The sequence below is a fragment of the Leguminivora glycinivorella genome, chromosome 9 (assembly GCF_023078275.1).
Source record: "Leguminivora glycinivorella isolate SPB_JAAS2020 chromosome 9, LegGlyc_1.1, whole genome shotgun sequence".
In the NCBI taxonomy this organism is placed as follows: Eukaryota; Metazoa; Arthropoda; class Insecta; order Lepidoptera; family Tortricidae; genus Leguminivora; species Leguminivora glycinivorella.
Window position 1 is genome coordinate 5873639 of NC_062979.1, and position 22620 is coordinate 5896258.

At 38.0% G+C, this 22620-nt stretch overlaps 1 protein-coding gene across 1 annotated transcript; it reads left to right on the forward strand.

Moving 5' to 3' along the window:
* The first annotated feature begins 289 nt into the window (after window positions 1–289).
* On the forward strand, window positions 290–1717 carry LOC125229820 (vegetative cell wall protein gp1-like). The gene is made up of 2 exons (XM_048134761.1): window positions 290–680; window positions 1113–1717. The coding sequence occupies exons 1-2, from the start codon at window positions 290–292 to the stop codon at window positions 1715–1717; spliced, it is 996 nt and encodes a 331-aa protein (XP_047990718.1).
* The last annotated feature ends 20903 nt before the right edge of the window (window positions 1718–22620 follow it).

Here is a 22620-nt window from a genome sequence, read left to right on the forward strand (position 1 = left end):
ACTTGTTTAGTGTTTTAACTTACCGTGTTTCTTAGTTCATTGTTAAATCTCTTCAAAAACAATAAGACTACACACAGTGGAAACCAGTTAAACTTTCAATAAAGTGAATTATAAAACCTATTACATGTTATCATACACTAGGAATTAAGATTAGTAAATTTTGATTTCCTCATTAAAGTCATATTGTTATTATTGAATAGTGTATCAAGTGCAAGTATTAAGTTAATAATTACAAATTCTCACTGCCTATACATATATTTTATTGGCTATATTGTCTCAAATTACAAATATGTCTTCAGAACAACCTACCAAGATGACTACAAGGAGGGACGTCCTGATTGCCAAAATGCAACAATTACAGAAGGAGCTCAAAACAGCCAACGAGCTGAACAAAAAGCTCCTTCAAGAACAAGAAGAGAGTGAACAGGAGATTGAGCGTGTTGTAAGAACAAACACAACACTAAAAAATCAACTCGCCAACCAAGACGTTGAGTATGAAGACTTGCAAGGGCAGCGCGATGAACTGCAGGCCATTGTCAACCGGTTCCAGCAATGCCAGGATATACACGAGCTGGCGTTACAACGCGTCCGGGACTTGCAACAGCAACTGGAGGAGTCGGAATCAAAACATATTTGCAAGTATTGCTCCGGCAACCCCGTGCCCGCTGACAATAATATGAGTATTTTTGCTGAATTAAATAGTTTTGATGTAGATTTAGTTCTTGATAGTACAGTGTCCTCTCCAATAATAGAAACTTTAGATATTAAAAATTCTGTGCAATTTGAGGACCACAGTGATGTTAGAGTTACATTGAAAGGTAACAATAAAATTAAAAAATACTTGAAATTGAACAGATTCATTAAGAAATCAAAGCTTTTGCTGAAACGTCATACTTCACTGTTTAAGACAGTGCAATCTAAATGTAAAAGTGTTTCCCTCAGCGAGGAACTTTTAAACTGTCAATATCAACTAGACAGGACAACTGAGGAGCTGAATCTCCGCTCCGATGAATTAAAAAAATTAGAATTAAAGTTGATAGACTTAACTAATAGGGATGAATTGTCAAGTAAAGCTTTACAGGAGTACATAGCCTTTATGAATAATGTTCTAGAACCGGGCAGCGGCTACAACCTGAGCTTCGAGTCACCACGGCCACCGACGCGCCCCGCCGCGCCGAGTTCGCCCGCGCTGCGTGCCGTCCTAGCCGCGCCGGGATCGCCCGCGCTGCGAGCGCTGTTCGCGTCGCGCCCGAGCCCCGCGCTCGAGCCCAGCCGAGACCTTCACCCCGTCTCGAGCTTCGGGGATCCTGCGCCAGTACCGGCTCAACCGCCATCCTCACCGCCGGGCGTCGTCGAGCGGGTTCCATCGCGACCGTCCATCGCCGGGCCGGCTCCATCGCCGCCGGCCCTCGTCGAGCCGGCCTCGTCGCCGCCCAGCCTAGCTACGCTGGCTCTGGCGCTGCTGACCTATGTCTCGCCCGCTCCGGCGCCGCCACCCCTCGTCTCGCCGCCGTCGCCCCGCCTCGCGCCGCCATCCTCCCCGCCGCCCCGGCCGCCGCCGCGGCGTGCTCCCCGCCGCCGCCGCGCGCCGCCCGCGCCCGCGCCGTGCTGTACAGCGACGAGGCGGGCGCCGGGCTGGGCGCGCTGCTGGCGGAGCGCCTCCACCGGCGCGTCATCAACCACTGTCACCCGGGGGCCACAACCAAAAAGATCTTAAATTCCAGCGATAAAGTTAAAACTACATGGCAAGTGATCAGCAGTGAAACAGGAAAGCGTAAAATAAAAGAACGGCACTACAACCTACGAGTTGCTGATACTTTAGTAAGTTCCGACCGTGAAGTGGCAGATCACTTCGAGCGATTTTTCTCGAATATACCGGCAGAGACAACAAAGTCTCTTAACTCATCGCCAATTGTCGCTGAAGAAATGCTGCAAGCTAATGTAGAAGAATGTTCAGAAATATTCACATTTTCTTATGTTACTCCGACCATAGTTATTAAAACGTTCAGATCTTTAAATTTAAAGAAAACTGAAGATCTATGGGGCTTGTCAGTTAAAGTATTACACTCAATAGTAGAATCAATTGCACCCTATTTAGCTGAGATTTTCAACAGATGTATTGAAACTGGCATTTTTCCTGATATTATGAAACACAGCAAAATTATCCCGCTGTTTAAATCAGGAACGAAATCAGACCCGACCAACTTTAGACCTATTTCAATATTACCAGCGCTAAGTAAGGTCTTTGAGAAGCTTATTCTTAATCAACTGTTGTCTCACTTTAACAGAAATAAATTGCTTGACAATAATCAATTTGGTTTTACCAGAGGTCGTTCAACTACTGATGCCGGTGTGGTACTTCTAAAACACATCTTTGACGCCTGGGAAAGAGCTCAAGATGCTGTTGGAATTTTCTGTGATCTATCAAAGGCCTTTGATTGCGTTGATCACGAGAATTTAAAGAGAAAATTGAGCCACTATGGGGTTAAAGCTGCTGCCCTTGACCTTGTTTCATCGTACCTTTCCGACAGAACTCAGCGAGTTGTTATCAATGGGACTCAATCAGCAGGTTCACCGGTAGCACTTGGAGTGCCTCAAGGTTCAATTCTCGGTCCCTTCCTGTTCTTAGTATACATTAATGATCTACCGAAACTAGTGCAAGATAAACATGATATAGTGTTATTTGCTGACGACACTTCTCTTATATTCAAAGTTGACAGAAAGGAAAGCAGCTTCGATAACATCAACGATGCACTGTCTAGCATAACAGACTGGTTTACGGCGAATAACTTACTTCTAAACGCCAAGAAAACCAAGTGCATCAGATTTGCGCTTCCGAACGTTAAGCAGGTAAATAACAGTAAGATCCAAATGAAAGGTGAAACGCTGGAATTTGAAGATCGAACGGTTTTCCTTGGAGTCACTTTGGATTCAAAACTGCAATGGCATGCACATATAGCCACTTTAGCTGGCAAACTTAGTTCTGCAGCTTACGCAGTAAGGCGAATCAGACAACTAACAAACGTAGAGACGGCCAGGCTGGTATACTTTAGCTACTTCCACAGTGTTATGTCATATGGGATCCTGTTATGGGGAAAAGCTGCAGACATTCAGGCTATTTTTGTGCTGCAAAAACGAGCTGTCCGTTCAATCTACGGATTGGGCGGTCGAGCATCTTTAAGAGAAAAATTCAAAGAGGTGAACATCCTTACCGTTGCCTCTCAATACATATACGAAAATATTATGTATGTTCGGAAAAATATCCACGAATTCAAGCTTAACAGTGACATCCATAACTATAACACAAGGAACAAACATAAACTTGCTGTGACCGCCCACCGTCTCCGTAAGGTTGGTACGTCTTTCGTCGGGAACTGTACACGTTTTTATAACAAAGTACCAACCGATATAGTGGATTTGCCATTTGACAAATTTAAGGCACGCATTAAGCGTTTGTTGTTATGTAAGGCGTACTACACTGTAAAGGATTTTATAGATGATAGGGATGCCTTTAAGGTGGTTGCTTGTCAATAGATGAATGAAGTCGTATATATTTTTTCATTTTCTCTGCATTGTGTAATTAAGCATACTAGTGTTCAATTGACGTATGAGAACATATTCTCGTCTGATTATATTGTTTTTATTTAAGTTTAGTTGTGGACACTTGGAGACCTTATACATCTCCAAGATTATGTGTTTAATGTTTATCTTACTTTAATTTTATTGTATAAATCTATATTTCCTTCCTTTGTAACATACGAGCACAGAATATAGTGTCTTACAGCTATGTTTTATTATTTGAATATTTAATTTAGCCTGGCAGCTTAAACATGTCATGCACACTTAAAAGTCTTTGCTGCGGTGGCGTCGTTGATCGGGTCGCCACCTTCCCGAATAAAGGTTGAGGGAGGCGATGGCTGAGATATGCGTCATACTCGTGAACGGGTGCCGTCTGTGAAGACCGGTCTGTTTAAGCTTACTGGGGCTGTTATAACTTAGTAACTTTAATTCTAATTTTTATTAAATTAGGACACTTTGTTCGGTTGTCGTTTGTTTCCTTTCTTTTAGTGAATATTTTAAATATATGATTTTGACTCATGGAGACCATATACATCTCTAAGGAGAATTAGATTAAGTAGATATACATTTTATTTTTAGTTGTGACATTTAGAGTCATTTGCACCTCTAAAGTAATTTTAGACTTTTTTTTTTTTTGTATTTGTACGTTTTATATTAAAATTTAGTGTAGTTCTTGGTTGTAATTCGACATTTAGAGACCTTCTACATCTCTAATTAATTGTATAGAGTTAACTTTAGTTAGAACTTAGAATTAGTATATAATAGTATCAATTGTAATTTCAACTCAATTTTAAATATTTTTTTAAATACCTATGTACATGTGACGTGTAAAAGTGCCCCTGTGGCCTATTTGCTGAATAAATTATTTTGATTTTGATTTTGATTTTAAATCTTACCTTTATCGGTTTCCCAAGCATAGTTGGTAGTGACGTAGTGCTGAGATCGAGGCGTTAGTGGCCGAACCCAATATTATCGTCGAAATGAAAGCCCGCAGACCTCGCTGGTTCGGTCATTTACTTAGAATGGGAAACGATCGGGCTGTCAAGAGAGCGTTCTTGGGTTGAGCGGCTGGTGGCCGTCCGGCGGGTCGACCCAAGTATCTCTGGAAAAATGGAAAGACAGTGTGGCAGCGGATCTGCGTCAGCTTTAAGACAGGGACTGGTGGCTATCTCTCATTTCGGTGGCCAAGATTCACTTTGGATTACTAAATCAAAATAGTTAGTTTATTAGGCCTCACGTTCCAGTTAGGTCATCCGACATTCCCTATTTAGGGATAAATTCGCCTTTGCATTTGCACTATCTACTTCTTCTTTCTGCAGTATCTAATTCAAGGTTTGTTTGTTTTGTTTTGGTGTTCCAAAGTGTACTGTGATCACTCAAAGAGTAGGTAGTACCTACATCTGAACGGACTGTAATAACTAAAAGTGTTTACTTACTTTACATCTTTTCTATAATTTAACAATCGTTATAATATATAAATAAGTATCCGCTTGGCCTTAAACTGCTTTTAGCTAATTGAAGTAGATACTCAGCTACAGATTTAATGGTCAATAGGAAAGCCATTTGACCACATTTAACTTAAATGGGCGCCGCTGCCAATGCTAATAACTTGCTCATAATTGCCTAGTCCAGACCATTCGACTTGATTCGAATTTATTTATTGTCAGAATGGTGTCATTTTGTTTATCATTACCTAACCAGGGGCGGCTCACTCCGCGATTATATCGCCGCGCTACAAGTGCATGCCGGCGGCCGCGAGTTCGCGGCCCATTCAGTGGTGACGACCTTCGCGCGGCGCACTAGAATTCAATGTCGGGTGCTCGCGTGCGGTCCGTTTGTTAATGTAGGTAAGAATTTAGAATGGCGGCATTTTGTGAACATCAAAGGAGTGGAGTGAGCCTTCTGTACTTGTACTATTATATATTCTGTACTAGATAACTGACAAGGTGACAATTCAAGGTCAAGTCTTCCGGACACCCCCCGTCCGGAAGACTTGACCAGATGGAAGAATTGAACTAATATGAATTGAATTTATAGGTATGTACCTAAAGGAAAGTCCTAAAATGAAAAGGAGCCCCCCTTTCAATATGGGAATTTTAGTTAAATATGTGTTATTAACTAGATTTACTGAAAAAAAAATTGTCCATTCAGAACAACTCTGTTAAAACATATTGCGAAAAAAATATAATCCAGAAAAAAAGATTTTTTTTCATGTTTTTTTTAAGCCAGAAAAAAAACCCGTTTCTTTGCAACCTTAGCACACACACAACACACATTCTTTAAACAGGACCAGCAAACACAATACCTACAATTATGAATAACACAAGATGATATAATAATGATGCGAATGTTGCGTGATCATTCACAATGCAATGCGTAATCACGTAATGTTACTTTCCTCATAACAATTTTAATTGGGGCGTTGAATTGTCTCCTTTTATGTACCTACACAGATGTAGTTCTTATTAAAAACTTTATGACAGTTTTCATTCATATTAACTTCTGACATATTATTTTATAAAAAGCGGGTTAAGTTCGTTCAAATGATAATGATTTGAATATTTATTCAAGAAACAATACAGGTATATAATATTATCTTAAAATAAAACTAAACTATTAAATCTAAAATTAAACTTAAAATAAAAATAAAAATGAAAATTAAACTAAATAAAATACTATGCCACAGGGGCCGTTTTTAGATTTATTTTAGTCTAATTTTAGATTTATTTAGTTTAATTTTAAGTTTCATTTTAGATTTATTGATTTGAATAGCTACATTATTAAATTGAAATAGATATCATACACGAAAGAAGAAAACGACAAGGCCTACTGGTGGCCGAGCCGGGAATCAAACCCGGGCCTTCAGCTTACGCGGCTAACAGCTACATTATTGTTAGGTTTTGTTCATGTATTTATTTATAAGTAGAATATTTTTACAAGTTTTAAAAATGACGCAGATGCCGCCATGCTCAAGATCGACGATAAATAAATAAATATTATAGGACGTACTTTTTACACAGATTGATCGAGTCCCACAGTAAGCTCAAGGAGGCTTGTGTTGTGGGTACTCAGGAAATGATATATATAATATACAAATACTACATAGAAAACATCCATGACTCAGGAACAAAATATCTGTGCTCATCATACAAATAAATGCCCTTACCGGGATTCGAACCCGGGACCGCGGCTTAGCCGGTCGTCGAACGATCTTAATATGTATAATTAACCAGTACAAACCCAGTGGTTGACGGCGAAAGCGACGGGACGGGATGATGAACCCATGATTAGATGTCCACATATATGTAACTCGCTTCAAAAATGGTCGCGTACCGTGCGGTTTCAGATGAATTTCCTCCCGCGGACACTCCGGCTGTGAAATGAGCTCCCTGCCTAGGTATTCCCGATGAACTACAGTATGGGGTTCTTCAAAAAAGGAGTGTACCTACAAGTTTCTAATGGGTCGGCAACGCGCATGTGACACCCCTTGAGTTGCAGGCGTCCATAGGTTACGGTGACCGCTTTCCATCAGGTGGACCGTATACCTGTTTGCCACCGACGTGGTATTAAAAAAAAAAAGTTGACAACCTATTTGCGAGTTTCACAAGTAGGTATCGCATTTGCCCAAACGGCACAAATCAATTTGAAGAGTAACATGCATAAAGCGAACAAGAAGTATTGTTTTGGCAGCTGCTTACTTCTTGGACAATACAACACGTCTGCTTTATTCAGTTGGTTAATATTAGGATGAGCAAGGCCTTGTGGAATGTTGGAAAATACGGTGGAAAAAAAATAAACATATAAGTACCTTTTCAGTACAGATGGTTTTTTTACGTACTAGTGCGAGAAGTGGTTCATTATATGCCAGGTCGAAACTTCGGAGGGTATCATCTGTACTGAAAAACGTCGTACGATACGATACACGTGCGAATTCGTAACTCATTTCGATTTAAAACACTCCCTTCGGTCGTGTTTTAATTTATCGCCACTCGTTTCGAACTTCCTTTTTTACGCACTTGTATCGTAATGTACTATTTCTCAAACATGCAATGAAATATTGTCTTTACGTTCCTTAAAATGGGCTGGGAAGTATCGCTTTTTGGGCGCAACAACTCGAGAGGACTGTAAAGGGATTTCATATTATTTTTTAGGCCTAGGCCTGCAAAGTAACTTTTTTTTATAAAATATTGTCCTTTAGAGCATTTTTTATTTATTTCATTGTATGTTTGAGAAAAGCACTATACATGCCTCGGCGTGAAAACGGATTCCCGGCCTCGTATCCCTATCCGGGCTCGCTCGCACGCTCGCTCGGCCGTATATACCCACTTGGCCGGAAATCCTCATTTTCCCGGCCTCTGATGTAATGTACTATTTCAGTACAGATGGTGTGTTTTAAGCACTAGTGCGAGAAGTCGTTCATTATATGCCAGGTCGAAACTGCGGACGGTCATCCATACTAAAAAAACGTCGTACGATACACGTGCGAAAAGGTAATAAAATATGAATATGAATATAATTTATCGCCACTCGTTTTGAACTTCTTTTTTTTCGAACTTGTGTCGTAATGTACTATTATTCTATTTTAACAAATGGCAAATCTCACGTGACTCAAGGTCGTGATAGTGCCATGTATTTTACTCATCTGTAATTACTATTGACAGCCTTCGATCATGCAACGATACTTATTTCTAGAAATTAAATAGGTATATTATAACTACTGCATGGTTGCTATCGTATAAATATAAACGAAAAATGACGACGGTACAGTGAAGCGAAAAAGCGAAAAATATTTGTGTTCAATATTTTTTAACGATCTGACTGACGGACTAAACAGAATGCCATTTTTTATGTAGTCGACATCCGTATTGAACATGCAGTGAACACGTTACATCAATCGACTTGACACCTAGGCTCCGTAGCCGAATAGCATTTATGCGACGCGAAACGACACCAATGAAATGTACAGAGCTCAGTGGAAAGCTAGGTCGCTTAAAAGGGTTCAAAGTAAATCTTCACACAAGTTATCTTAATTTATGCCTAAAGTTTATACTAATAAATACCTAGGTACCAGTTCTCAAAAATATTTGCTTGCTCTAAATTACTGACTCTATGAATTTAATCTAACTAAATTGCAGATGCCCTGACCATTAGAAGGATAAATTGGACCGACCTCTAAGATGGTGAACCTTCGGGGAAGCTGTGGAAGGTGGCACGGGACCTCCCGGGGAATGTTGGCTGCACTGCGGAGACTTTTCAACCCGGAACGCGTGCCACGTGGACACCGAGACAAATGCGGCAGAGGCAGGCCGTCTTCCAGCGAACAGGACTCAAAACTTGCGCCGGTCACAAGGATTTCCAGAGTAGCATATGATTTGATTCAATTTGATGTTCAAGTAATTTATAATCCTATATATATTATAAACTATAATATAATAATCTTTTTAAAGGTAGTCTGGCTCTGTCGCGCCAATACGCAAGAACGATAGAGATAGATAGCTACGAAGGTATGGGGGATGTCTGAAAATTTTAAAAGTGGGTGATATTTTTTCTGGTGATAGGAATAACCATTTCTAATTACAGAAAAAAGTTACAGATTTTTTGGTAGCACCATACATTTTATAAAAATAAAAACGTGTTGCTCGACTGCGCGTACGACCCACTTCGGCTGTTATGAGATTTGTCTTAGTCTTTAAAAAATTCCATTTTGAATCTGTGCTGGCCACAGACACTGACAGTTGATTGTCAACTTGACATTTTTCTCGGAGAATTCATAACCTTATCTGGTGAACTATTTTAACTATTTATTACTGTTTTCGACTCATTTTCTCTCCCTGGCCTCTGATTTTGCCTCCTTCTACGACTACCTTCGCTCTCGAACCCCGGACCGTGATTTTACTGGCTTAAAACGACGACCTTTGATTTTAAACCCTGGACCTGATTCTACTTGCATTAACGAAGACGTGTGCTTGCCCTGCTTGCTGCCGACGGCCTTTGCGTTGAACCCCGGACCTGATTACAATTTTTAAGCCCATTGAATTGGGAAAACGTGGATAGGTACTAGCGATTTTGTAAGAGCTAGTTCATCTAATTTGCCAAAATGTGGAACAGCGACAAACACAATGCCTGTGAAGAAGAAATTGATGAAAGATGCAGAGATATTTTGGACAGAGAATGTGTATCCCATTAATTTTGAAAAGTGCAACTACATGTTAATGAGTGTAATAAACATAAATTTGTCTTGATCTATATTTAACATTATTACTCATTTTAGCACCCATAAGTACGTTTTCACATTATTCGATCCAATACCGGATGTTGGACCGATATCCCATACATTACAGGCGTCGTCTTGGATTTTTTCCATTGAAATCCTTCCGACATCCGATATCGGATCGGGTAATGTGAAAACAGGCTAACTCCTAGTAGTGATTCATAAGCGCACCTGCCTACAGATGAGAACTAGAGAAGGACCTGTGCCCTAAACAAATAACTTTAGATTGTTGGTTTATTGTCTGCTTTAAGTAGTTAGTGCTCAAAAAGGAAATGAGTTTGCGATGTGACGCCTACTGCTTTTCACATCACCCATTCAGAAAGGGTACTTTTCGGCCCTGTTAGGAGGGAATTAAGTGACACTTTTCTGTTCAATAACTTTGTCTGGCCTGTATAAAATATTAACGCCACGGAAAGTGTTTGCACATAAGTAATATTATGTATAAAAAAATTGTGTCGATTAAGTGCATAATATTTTTACAACAGACCTGATTCATATTTTGGTATTTGCTTATATGATGTGAAAAAAAAAGTGTCAAATGGTAGCAATAGTAGATTGTGCAACAAGGGAGAAAAATGAGATATATATCTTGAGTGTAGCAAGGTATTCTTAAATTTAATCCTGAGCGTAGTGAGGGATTCAAGTGTTAAGACACAAGGTGGAATTAAATTTGCTACACATATTAACATCAACTTTTAGGAAATTTATATATAATGAATATGTTATATGAACATAAAAAATGGTATGTTATGTAACCATGTAAAAAAAATATGTCCTTAAAGGGAAAAGTATCACTTTGGTCCCTAATAGCAAAGAGGAAAAGTGCCTCTTTGCACCCTCCTCGCAGTGCAGGGAAGAAAATAACCCTTTCTTTTTGAATCCCAGTCACTACACTCAGTATTCAATTACATATAGAATACTTCACTTCGTTCACAATTCAATTTATATCCTCGCTATAAATATGCAATTTTGCTCCCTCGTAACACAATCTACTATAGTGCTGTTAATCATGCTTTAACAGTATGGAGGGCCATAGAAGAATATGGAAAGCCATAGCCGACTGAATTTGATAGTAACTTGACAGTAACTCGACACACATGACACACACCTACAACTCAGAAGTAAAATAAAACAACACAATAAAATAAATCAATTGTATTTTATTATAGGACATTGCAAATTATAAAAAAAAAAAGTATTTTACCATATTTTTCCTATTGGTCTATCCAAAAAATACACATTTTATAAAATGCCACCGTGTCAGATATTTATGGCTTTCTTTTTTATGATATTATTGCCAGTGTGTAACTGCATTTTAAGGTTGGTAAACAAGACACGGTATCTTACACTCAGGTGGTCTTCACAGCAAAATCGCACTCTGGTTGGGCAGTTCCTGCCAACCTATTGACACCAACTTTCCTTCAGCTCCTTTCTTAATATGAACAATTTTAAATCTGGGTTTTTCTGGTTGGTTTTAGAACAAGTTGGTATAAAGCATGTTTTGGGATCCTTATATCGTGTTTATGTACTTGTATTCATTATAACAAATAGTGTCCGGAACTTAAAAGCGATGATCGTCCTTATATCAAGCAAAATCAGAAGTCAGGGAGGCAAAACGGATCGTAAACAGTTCAGCAGGATCAGGTCCAGTGTTTAAAAGCAAACGTCTTCGTTAATGCAAGCAGAATCAGGTCCAGAGGTTAAAATCAAAGGTCGTCGTTTTAAGCCAGTAAAATCAACGTCCGGGATTCGAGAGCGAAGGTAGTCGTAGAAGGAGGCAAAATCAGAGGCCAGGGAGAGAAAATGAGTCGAAAACAGTAATAAATAGTTCACCAGATAAGGTTATTCTCCGAGAAAAATGTCAAGCTGACAATCAACTGTCAGTGTCTGTGGCCTGCACAGATTCAAAAAGGAATTTTTTTAAAGACTAAGACAAATCTCATAACAGCCGAAGTGGGTGGGACGCGCAGTCAAGCAACACGTTTTTATTTTTATAAAATGTATGGTGCTACCAAAAAATCTGTAACTTTTTTCTGTAACTTTTTTTCTGTAATTAGAAATGGTTATTCCTATCACCAGAAAAAATATCAGCCACTTTTAAAATTATCAGACATCCCCCATTGTTCATCTCTTAGACTTCGGAGGGCATAGCACGCGCTGTTTACTGCATTTATCACAGCAGATACTTCTGGCTTCCAGTTCAGATACGAATCTATGTATATTGTATACGCCTAAAAATTTGGCTTTCTCCACCTGATCTATCATGTCTCCCTCCATGTAGATCTGCAAGGCGTCTTTATTTTTGGATGTGGTTCTAAATAACATAACGTTAGTTTTTTTGGCATTCAGTTTCAGATCGTTAGCTTGAAACCACCTATGAATGTCTCCAGGGCATAACTTACCTTAATATTCAGTTCAGGTATACTGCTTGCTGTTACAACAGCATTTGTGTCATCCGCAAAGACAACTAAAGTAGTGTCGAGGACGTTGTACTCAATGAACTTAATTAGGTCGTTGGTAAAAATAATGAAAAATGTAGGTCCTAATATAGATCCCTGAGGAACACCTCTGTGCGTGTTGGCAATGCGTGATCTGTAGGCCTTTTCGTGCTGATTTTGAGTCCACTGAATCTCTACAAAAAGCTTCCTGTTTGTTAAGTACGCATCAAAAAGGGCTAGCGAGCTACCTCTAACACCATAGTGCTCCAGCTTATTCAGCAGTATGTCATGATTGACCATATCAAAAGCGGAGCTGAGATCAAGCAGAATACCGGCTACTTTTTTCTTAAGGTTGAGTTGACTGACAACGTCCGCGACAAGAGTGCTAATTGCAACGTTTGTGCCTCTACTCTTTTGATATCCAAACTGTCGCTCATTTATGATTTTGTTAAGATACAGGTGCCTAGAGAGGAAAGAAGGGTGAAATTCTTAACTCGTCACGAAAACTTTTTTCATAACCTACTAAACAAAATATTATGTATATTACATAACATACCTATTAACAACCTGTGCTGAGGATAATCTCCATTAATATTGTGTAGATCGTGTAATTATCTCCAGTTATCGCGGCTTATCGTTTTTGACGCGTTTTGCGTTTATCACCCGTAGTGGCATTCAAGGTGCTAGCCAACTTCACAATCGTTTACGCTTCGGAATCTTAGTTAGCTCTCTATCGCTCTCTAGCCGGCCGATCGAAACGCGGTTTCGAGAGTCGCTCGCGATCGTCACTCGTGTAAATTTCCTTAAGTATTTGCATTTGTTTCGTAATATTTGATTTAACCTTATCGTTTTAATCCATCTCGTCATTTGGATAAAAATCCTAAAACTTTACCATTAAAATATGCATGTTAAAGTCAATATCATTATTAAATGAACATAAACACAATACATTCTTTTTTCTTTGGGCAGTCGTGTAAAAATGGGTTGATTACAAAATAAAACTAGTATTCTTGTACATTATTTTTAACCCCCGACGCAAAAACGACGGGGTTTTATAAGTTTGACGTGTCTGTCTGTGTGTGTGTCTGTCTATTTGTCTGTCTGTGGCATCGTAGCTCCCGAACGGATGAACCGATTTGGATTTAGTTTTTTTTTTATAAATGGACTTACTCGTCGCCACAGACTAGACAAAGGCAAAGACGTGGCCTACGATGGAGTGAGCTCGTGAGCTCGCCCAGAAGATACCAGATGTTCACCCTAGATTTGAAGCTTGGTAGATGAGCATTTCTTTTTTTTTTGCCAATAAAAAAATTTTGATTGTTTTAGGGAATTTTAGGTCAATTGTACTCAGAATCAGGAGTAGGTACTTTCAATCTCACTGGGAGACAAAAAGTGTCCCAGAATTTCCATACATTTTTGTTACCCCATACAACATGTACGGTAAATGGTAACAAATAAGGAAAAATCGTATGGGACAATTTTTTTAACTACTAGGATTGAAAAAGCTAGTAATTCTGAGTAGAAAGAGCATTTTTTTTTTCAAAAATATCACACTTCATAAAAGTGGCAAAAAAAAAGAAATGCTCAGATCTGATTTAGAGAACTTGTAGGTATAGGATCTAAATGTAAAGAAATATTTTTTGCATCTGAAAACCCATCTTTGCACGTTAACATGTACAAAGCCTTGAAATTGAACTTGAAAAGTATGTAAATGTTTGTGCAGCGTCACACCACGATACGAGTATCTAGCTCGCTAATGTGTCACGCGGGCCATCACTCATCGTCGGTATGCGGATTCTGTGGCGTAGACGAGTTAATAATAAAGACCATGCGAACCTTAAGAGGATACGGTAGCGAAAATGCTAAAATGGAAAGGAGCCCCCCTTTCAACTTGGGAATTTTAGTTAAATATACAAGTGTTATTAACTAGATTTATCGAAAAAAAATTGTCCATTAAGAACAACTCAGTCGAAAGATATTTCAAAAAAATCTTTAAAATCGATGTTCCGCTCTCGACTCTTTCCTCCTTCAAAACTTAATCAATCAGAACGAAATTTGAAAATCTGAATAACATTGAAATAATCTATGTCGGACCGTTTAGCTTTTTTGGTTAATTGTTACTAATCTTGAGTATCACACCTTTTTTTGCGCCACAATGAAAAGGGCCGTTTTTGGAAATTTTTGATTGGCTCTAGAGTCTTTAAAAAGCAAAATATCAAAAAAATCAAAACAGTCCGACACAGATAAAAATAATAACAATCTGTGTTGAAAAAATCATTCCTCTATCTTCAAAAACCAGGGAGGAAATAGTCGAGAGCGTTTGTATGGAGAATTGACCCCTACCGTATCGTCTTAAGACAAGACCATAAGAACCTTAAGGTAGGGGTCAGTTCTCCATACAAACGCTCTCGACTATTTCCTTCCTGGTTTTTAAAGATAGAGCAATGATTTTTTCAACACAGATTAGTATTATTTTTATCTGTGTCGGACCGTTTTAACTTTTTCGATATTTTTATTTTTAAAGACGCTAGAGCCAACGAAAAAATTTCCAAAAATGGCTTCTTTTTATTATGGCGCAAAAAAGGTGTGATACTCAAGATTGGTAACAATTACCCAAAAAAACTAAACGGTCCAACACAGACTATTTTATTGTTATTCAGATTCTCAAATTTCGTTCCGGTTGATGAATGATGAAGTTTTGAAGGAGGAAACAGTCGAGAGCGGAACCTCAACTTTAAAATTTTTTAACTGATACTTTTATCTGAGTTGTTCTTAATGGACAATTTTTTTTCGATAAATCTAGTTAATAACACTAGTATATTTAACTACAATTCCGAAATTGAAAGGAGCCCCCTTTCCATTTTAGCATTTTCGCTCCTGTATCGTCTTAAAAGTGGTGAGTCGATGTAATTGGGTACCTGCAGGTATCTATCTACTACCTATTTTTCATGCGAACCTAAAGGAGTTCAGTCTCTCTAGCCAAACGTACAATCATTGATGCTCCGTGGTGAATGATACTCATCTGGCCCCTTAGCCGAATGGCATTTCTACGACGCGAAACGAAAACGCCGCGAAAGGTAGTCTGGCTCTGTCACGCCAATACGCAAGAGCGATAGAGATAGATATCTACGAGCGTTTCGTTTCGTGAGCGTTTGTGCGTCGCACCAATATGGAAGAACAATAGAGAATGAGAACTTACTACAATCGAGTTCATAAATATGTGTACATTTCTTCACCTTAACTCGTTGCAATAAAGTGAAAAATTTACACATATTTATGAACTCGACTGTACATACCTACTTATGTTGCAATGAGATTTTTTTCGTTTTCGAATGATTTAGATAAGTTGTGATGCGAAAATTACCCAATTGGCGCGCTGTTCAATATCCCATAGAGCTGTGATTTTCAAACTGTGGGGCGCGCCCCCCTTGAGCGCGCAGTACCTAACATTATAGAAGGGACGTTCTGCAATTCAGAATGAAGCTTACAAAACGTTTAGGTTGTAAGTGTTCGGATGTTTAGGTTTAAAGAGACACATGTTTTAATAACAGTTTCGTTTTCTTTCAACCCCTTATTTGCCAAGAGTGGCACTGAAGCTTTAGTAGTTTCATGTGTTCTGCCTACCCCTTTATGGGAAACAGGCGTGATTCTATGTATGTATGTATGTATGTTTTAATAATATTGTTTTTGTGGCGAACGTATACTTACAAAACTTAAATATAACAATCTTAAAAATAACAACTAAACATGTTTTACACCAGACATACAGTACTCGTGCCTATATCTAGTTCTAGCGTTATTTGGTTGTTATTTCTTGTAAGGTGGCATTCCACACCAGTTCTGATTGTTTATCTGTCTCTGTTTTCATGTAAAACAACGCACACGGTGCTATAACGACGAATTATATAACCAATACAAGTCACTTGCGACCTTCTTAAAACACAGAGTAGCAACATCTGGAGTTTTATGTGGCACGTGTCAGTCATAAAGCCGAAGCTGAATTTTCACGAGACTTGAACGAGGGTGGACTAAGTGCCTGTTTCCAGTAAGGGTGTGTTTAAAATCATATGTATGTACTATCAGCTGCAAAAGACCATGGCGAATTTATCAATGAATTCATTCATAATTTTTCCATGCACTTTTGCAGCCGATAGTACCAAGAACGATTTAATACTGGACTGACAAAGCCCATACAAAAAACGTACCCCTGAAATGTATGGGCCTTTTAGGCTTGAAACTAGATGGCGCTGTTTCGCAGCCTGGAAGTGGCCAAAATCATATTTTCACCAAATATTTTTGAGTGTTTTTATTTTTTATATGAACAAATGACATATTTCTTTATTTTAATGATTTTCTGTAAATCCTTTGATTGTGTAACCTTCGCCGTCGCGTCTCATCGCATCGTCTACTTCCATATCGATAAGGTTTGATTTCGTATGCGTCGCATCGCTGTCGCGCGATCATCGCGCGACCGTCGCCCACGCAAGCCACGCCGTTACGTTACGAGGGGCGGTTCACTCCGCGATCCTATCGCCGCGCCGCAAGTAGGTACATGTCGGTGGCCGCGAGTTCGAGGCCCATTCACTGTTGACGACCTTCGCGCGGCTCAATAGAATTCAATGTCGGCTGCTCGCGTGCGGATCCCTTTGTTAATGTAGGTAAGAATTTAGAATGGCGGTATTTTGTGAACATCAAATGAGTGAGCCTTCTGTACTTGTACAGTCACCGACAAAAATAAGTGATGATTTCAGTACTTTGTCGCTTTTAATCATTTGACAACTTCGTATGACATTTCAAACAAGATGTTAATGTGACAAGGTACAGAAACTGTACCTATATTCACTGCTCTTATACCGCTTGCTATTAATGTTGAACTTCATTATACAAGTAAAACCTTGCCATTTAATTAGCTGGTACAAAAACAATAACAATGTTATAAATAGTAAATACCCAGTATATCGTCCCATTAATGCAAATACCGACTAAGTGACTTTTTGACGAAATCGAGTTTTTAGCACCTATAGAATAAGGTTTTCAAGGGCTACAATATGTTAAAACCCATGTATTGATACGACGCTGCATTTAAAAGATAGCTGTCGCATAAAGTTACTTAATGGTAAATTTTTTGCATTATAAACTGCCAGAATGTGATATGAATATTTAATATAAACTTTTATGCTTTATCCGCCAAATAGAACATTTTAATGGTGTATAGTGTTTTTTTGCATTTAAACATTTTGTTAAAGTAGCCATCTTATGTTCTACAAAAAAGTTTAATGTGTACATATTTGATTTTTGCAAATAAAACTATCAACAAAATTATTTATTTTAAGCCAGGCTAAATACACCAAATGTCTTTAAGATGTTTTTCCAGAAGATGTTTGTTTACAAACATCAGCAATGTCATACTACCAAAAAGTTGTATAGGGACTATAATTGGTTTTGCATGTGATGTGACGAAGGAAAGGATAACGGTCTATTACTGCAAATACCGACTATGTGTAAATAGGCGATTTTGAGATAATGCGGTTTTAAAGTTTGAAGGCACGTTTTATATGAAAACATGAAGAAATGTACGTTATGTGTATGGCATTTTAAAACCTATATTTTTTTGTTTATTACTTTGTCATATATATATTCAGAATGTATTTAGTTGACGATTAAATACGATTTAATGAAACAGTCGAATACCTACTTAGTTGGTTTTTCCTGTAGAAATAAATGTTTGCATATTTCTCTTCTTTATACATATAACCCATTGTTTGTCTTAAATTAAGCTTCGTTTTTCATATGATATTTTCGTGATTAGCAAAAAGTGCGTTGAGAACCTCCTCCGTTTTTTTTAAATTGGTTAAAAATACACTAACACAAACGGTTTAAGCTGAAGTAATCGAATTCAGTGTAATTTTATGTTTCATAACTTCGATGACCGTTACTAATTACAGTGTTACATTTAAATCAAATCTTTTTTGCCACTTCACTGACTGGTAAATTCTCTCTTAGTTCTTCGAAAACGGACGAGAGAGTTACATTTTATCGACCAAATCTTGTGGTTTGCATTAGTGCAAGGTTATTTCATACTAATTTTAATTTGGTAACCCAAGCTGGTTGGCAAATAACCTTAAATTAACCTTTGAATTACGATAAATAATACAAATCGGTTCAGACGTCTGTGAGTAATCGCATAACATGTATCGTTGTTTTAACAACTCGAAGTGGAATTGGCCTACGAAACTAAATTCACTGCGCCAAAGTCACTGTATTGTAGACGTAGGTAGATGATATTCTTATTATTAATAAAATAGTGATAAAGTTATTAAACGTCATCTTCATCGCTGTTGATTCCCATACAGCGACATCTAGCATCTATTTTTAACGCCTTACCAGGTGAGCGTCGAATCGAGCCCTGCATACATTTACAATGAACGGTGAATCCGATTCGACGCGTCGCTAATGGACGTAGTTTTATAAGAAATTCAGAAGGTGGTTAAGTTCATGGCGAGATCTGGATGTAGCACAAGGCAAGGAAATCAATGCCACAAATTGAACTCCAGTTCAGTAGATTCACCTCAAACCTCGTAACGTATCATACCATATTTCTATCTCGGTCTAAAGCTCGATAAACAACTAGCTATCTCTGCGTTCAAGAAAATGGACTTATGCAGACGTTTTGACAAAGGTATCATAACTAAATAGTACCATGAGTGCTTCCAATCACTTAATACCTAGTTAGTCTAGCATTGTCAGCCGTGTTACGGATGTGTTTGTATCGAATTCCACCAGCGATGAAGATGTTGTTCAATAACTTTTTATCACTCTTGCGCAGTAAGTGTGCAATCGCACGCAGGTGTATCAGGAGTAAAAGAAAAAACTTTTTCCCAAGGGAGTGTTTAAATTTGTATTTTGGACTACCATAAATACTTTTTTATCTTTTTATTGCAAGTGTGATGATAAACACTGCGTGTAACTGGGGGCGTAAGAATATTGCAAACATGATTGCTTTAAATCGCCTCAGAAACCTATGTAATTACCGTTACACATTACTTTTTCTTACTTATTACTTCATCTACGCCTACATTTTAGTGACTTTGGCGTAAATGATTACTAGAAAACTTTAAATAAACTATTACTTCAGGTTATTGTGCGTACAAAAACTATTTACCTATATTAAATGTAACAGTGTAGATAGTGAAATTTTGAACATAAATTATAGCGGACTTCGGATTGCTGAGACAGTGAACTAGTATGTAGTAAGTACCTATGCATATTATGCTATTACCCAAAAACGCATTAACCGATTTGTAAAATTCTTTTTGTGATTTCAAGAGAATGCTATTGCGTTACTTCTTGTTAAATTTTACTGAAATCGGTTAAAGTATTTTGTGAAAAATCTCCTAAAACCGGTTGAAGAGGATTTTTTTCAAAAATTTTTTTTTGATAATAATCCTTCAAAACCTCAAATAAAGTATTATTAATGGTTAGTAATGTTAAAAAACTTTTTATTACAAATGTACTACTTTAATTAACAATGATAAGTGAAGTTTTGTAACATAAAATTAGAGCAGCTATACTTCCTGCAGCTAAAACCGCCTATGTCATTGAGAATATTTAATATATTTTGAAATAAGTTCAAAACTTTTGTATATTTTTTCTTTTTTTGCAAATCATTAGTAAAGTGTATGAAAAGAAAAGCTTAATCAAAGGGAAACACTGCTTTATATGTATTAATAAAAGAAATATACACATTTTTATTTCTACAGGAAAAACCAACTAAGTTTGTGACTATTTTTTTTAAATCGTAGTTTTATCGGCAATCAAACACAGCCTGGATAATTTTTATGATTAAGTATTAAACAATACAATACGGGCTGTAGAATGCTGTATACAAATAGTAATTTTTTTCATGTTTTCATATGAAATCGTACCTTCAAACATTAAAATCGCATTATCTCAAAATCACTTTTTTGCACATAGTCGGTATTTGCAGTAAGGGGACGATATTACAGATAACATTCTAATTATAGGTGGTATTGTACCATCATGACATTATAATAAATGGCAGATAATGCTATTCTTGTACGAGGAAAAGTCGTATTAATTACAAATATGTACCTACGCATGATGTAACATGAGGTTGAGGAAGTAGACCCCAACAGTTTGTTTTATTTTTGAATTTTGTTTTATTTTTCCCAACAGTTTGTTTTATTTTTGAATTTTGAACTATGAATGATACTTTCAAAGTTTAAAGTAGATTTCGGAAATATATACTAACAAAAATATGTACTAACAAATTATACATAGGTACTGTACATTATGCATCCCTGGGTACGTAGCCGAATGGCACAAACGCTCACGAAACGAAACGCTCGTAGATATCTATCTCTATCGCTCTTGCGTATTACCAGGATTACCTTTCGCGGCGTTTCGTTTTCGTTTCGCGTCGCAGAAATGCCATTCGGCTACAGCTACTGATGTGCCGACGGAAAGTTTCCAAAATTCTGAAATTTTCACATAGGAAAACTTCGGAAACTTACCATACTTTGTATGGACAATTGTATGGATGGAAATTTTCCATTTCATAAATTTAAATTCCCTTTATTTTTCGTTAAAGTTTCGTGAATTTTTCATGAAATTTAAGATTTTTTTGGAAACCGCAACTTGCACATCTCTAGCTACAGCACCTGATGCGGGAATCTCCTTTTTTTTTGCTTGTGCTTTCTGGAGACACTGGGATAATAGTGTACATATGGCATCCAGAGGCCAAGTGTATAATTTATTATAGTTTAGTTTTTTAGATGTAATGTAAATGTAACTAACATAGGTTTAAGGGATGGACACTAACACTATGGATTTTTCCGAAATAAAATTATTGAATTGAATTATGTAAAGTACAGCAGGGCAAATCTCGACTGGGGGGCAACTGTAACTAATCCATTTTTTCCATTATTATACTATGATGTTGAGTTCTACATGTATCCACTGAACACGCCTACCATATATAACCGGTGGACATTCTATTTAATAATGCAAACAAACATGGAAAAAATGGACCAGTTACATTTGCCCCCCTAGTCGAGATTTGCCCCGCTGTATTAGGTACCTTACATTCTGAAGCATTACTTTATAAATGGAGAAAAGAAAATTCAGGCTGCTAGAGAGGATTCTTTTAATAGTCTTATGGACACGGTTGTCAAACACGAAGGCACAATTTACGTACTCGAATAACTCTTTGATGTGAACAGAGAGACTGACCTGACAGTTTCCGCTACAGGAGACACAGTATCGAGGGTAAACGACGTTCCGATTGACCGAGTATCGCCCCAGTTCTTCATATGCAGCCTGGCACTTTTTTTATGGGATAGGAGGCAAACCAGCTGTCAGGTCGGCTGATGGTAAGCGATCACTGCCGCCCAGAAGTGTTGGAGGTGCGTCGCCGGCCTTTAAGATGGGTGTACGCTCTTTTCTTGTAGGTTTGAAGGTCGTATCGGTCCCGAAATACCGCTGGCGACAATTCATTCCACAGTTTAGCTGTGCGGGGCAGGAATTTTCTGGAGAAACGCACAGTTGAGGACTGCCAGCCATCTAAATGAGAAAGAGGCGGTAGGGATTAATCCGAACAATTCCTCGGAGCACTCCCCGTTATACAGTCATGCACTTGATATGGGTACAACTATTGTACAAGAATTCGTTATCATATCGAATTCAATTTAAACTAGAGTCTATTTCAAGGCACCTGTAGTGTATAGGTGTCTCGAGTACATATGGCAGTCGGTGTCCGAGTGCGATAGAGCACGGACGTGCGGTGTGTATTGGCGAGCCAACCCGATGTATATAGTGTAATAGCGTGACATTACAAGTGGCGACGAGGATAAAAGCAAGTACTTACCACGTGAATCTAGTATTCGGAAAAGATGGGATAGAAACATAAGTAACATAACCTACAAAATCGAGTAACGATGCGCCATGATGCACCGTTATCTTTTTGTAAACAGGTTTGGTTACCTGCCGTTTTAAATTACTGGCATTCTTAGTAGTTTCGGAACGTAATGAAGCTAAATGAAAGTGTTCATTAAATACTACAAAGCGAAATGATTATAACGGCAGTTTTTCAAGAATTAAGTCAAAACCAAATAAAAATAAATGAAATATTATTTCTTTCAACCGTGCGAATATAAACCTTAAGCAGGTAACCGAACGATGCAATTAATAAAATGTTTGAGGCAATTGACAACATACGGCCAGCCTTCCTAGATTGTCATGCCTATACAGGTGTCGGTGTGTGGCTCCTACCTACCTAGTAAACGGTTTGGTTACCTACCTAGATTGCCAAAT

What these genes read in the sequence shown, in the direction of transcription:
- LOC125229820 (XM_048134761.1), top strand. Translation starts at nt 290, where the DNA reads ATGTCTTCAGAACAACCTACCAAGATGACTACAAGGAGGGACGTCCTG. An exon ending in GCCCGCTGACAATAATATGA is followed by an intron (nt 681 to 1,112) that starts GTATTTTTGCTG and finishes ATAATGTTCTAG; the next exon opens with AACCGGGCAGCGGCTACAAC.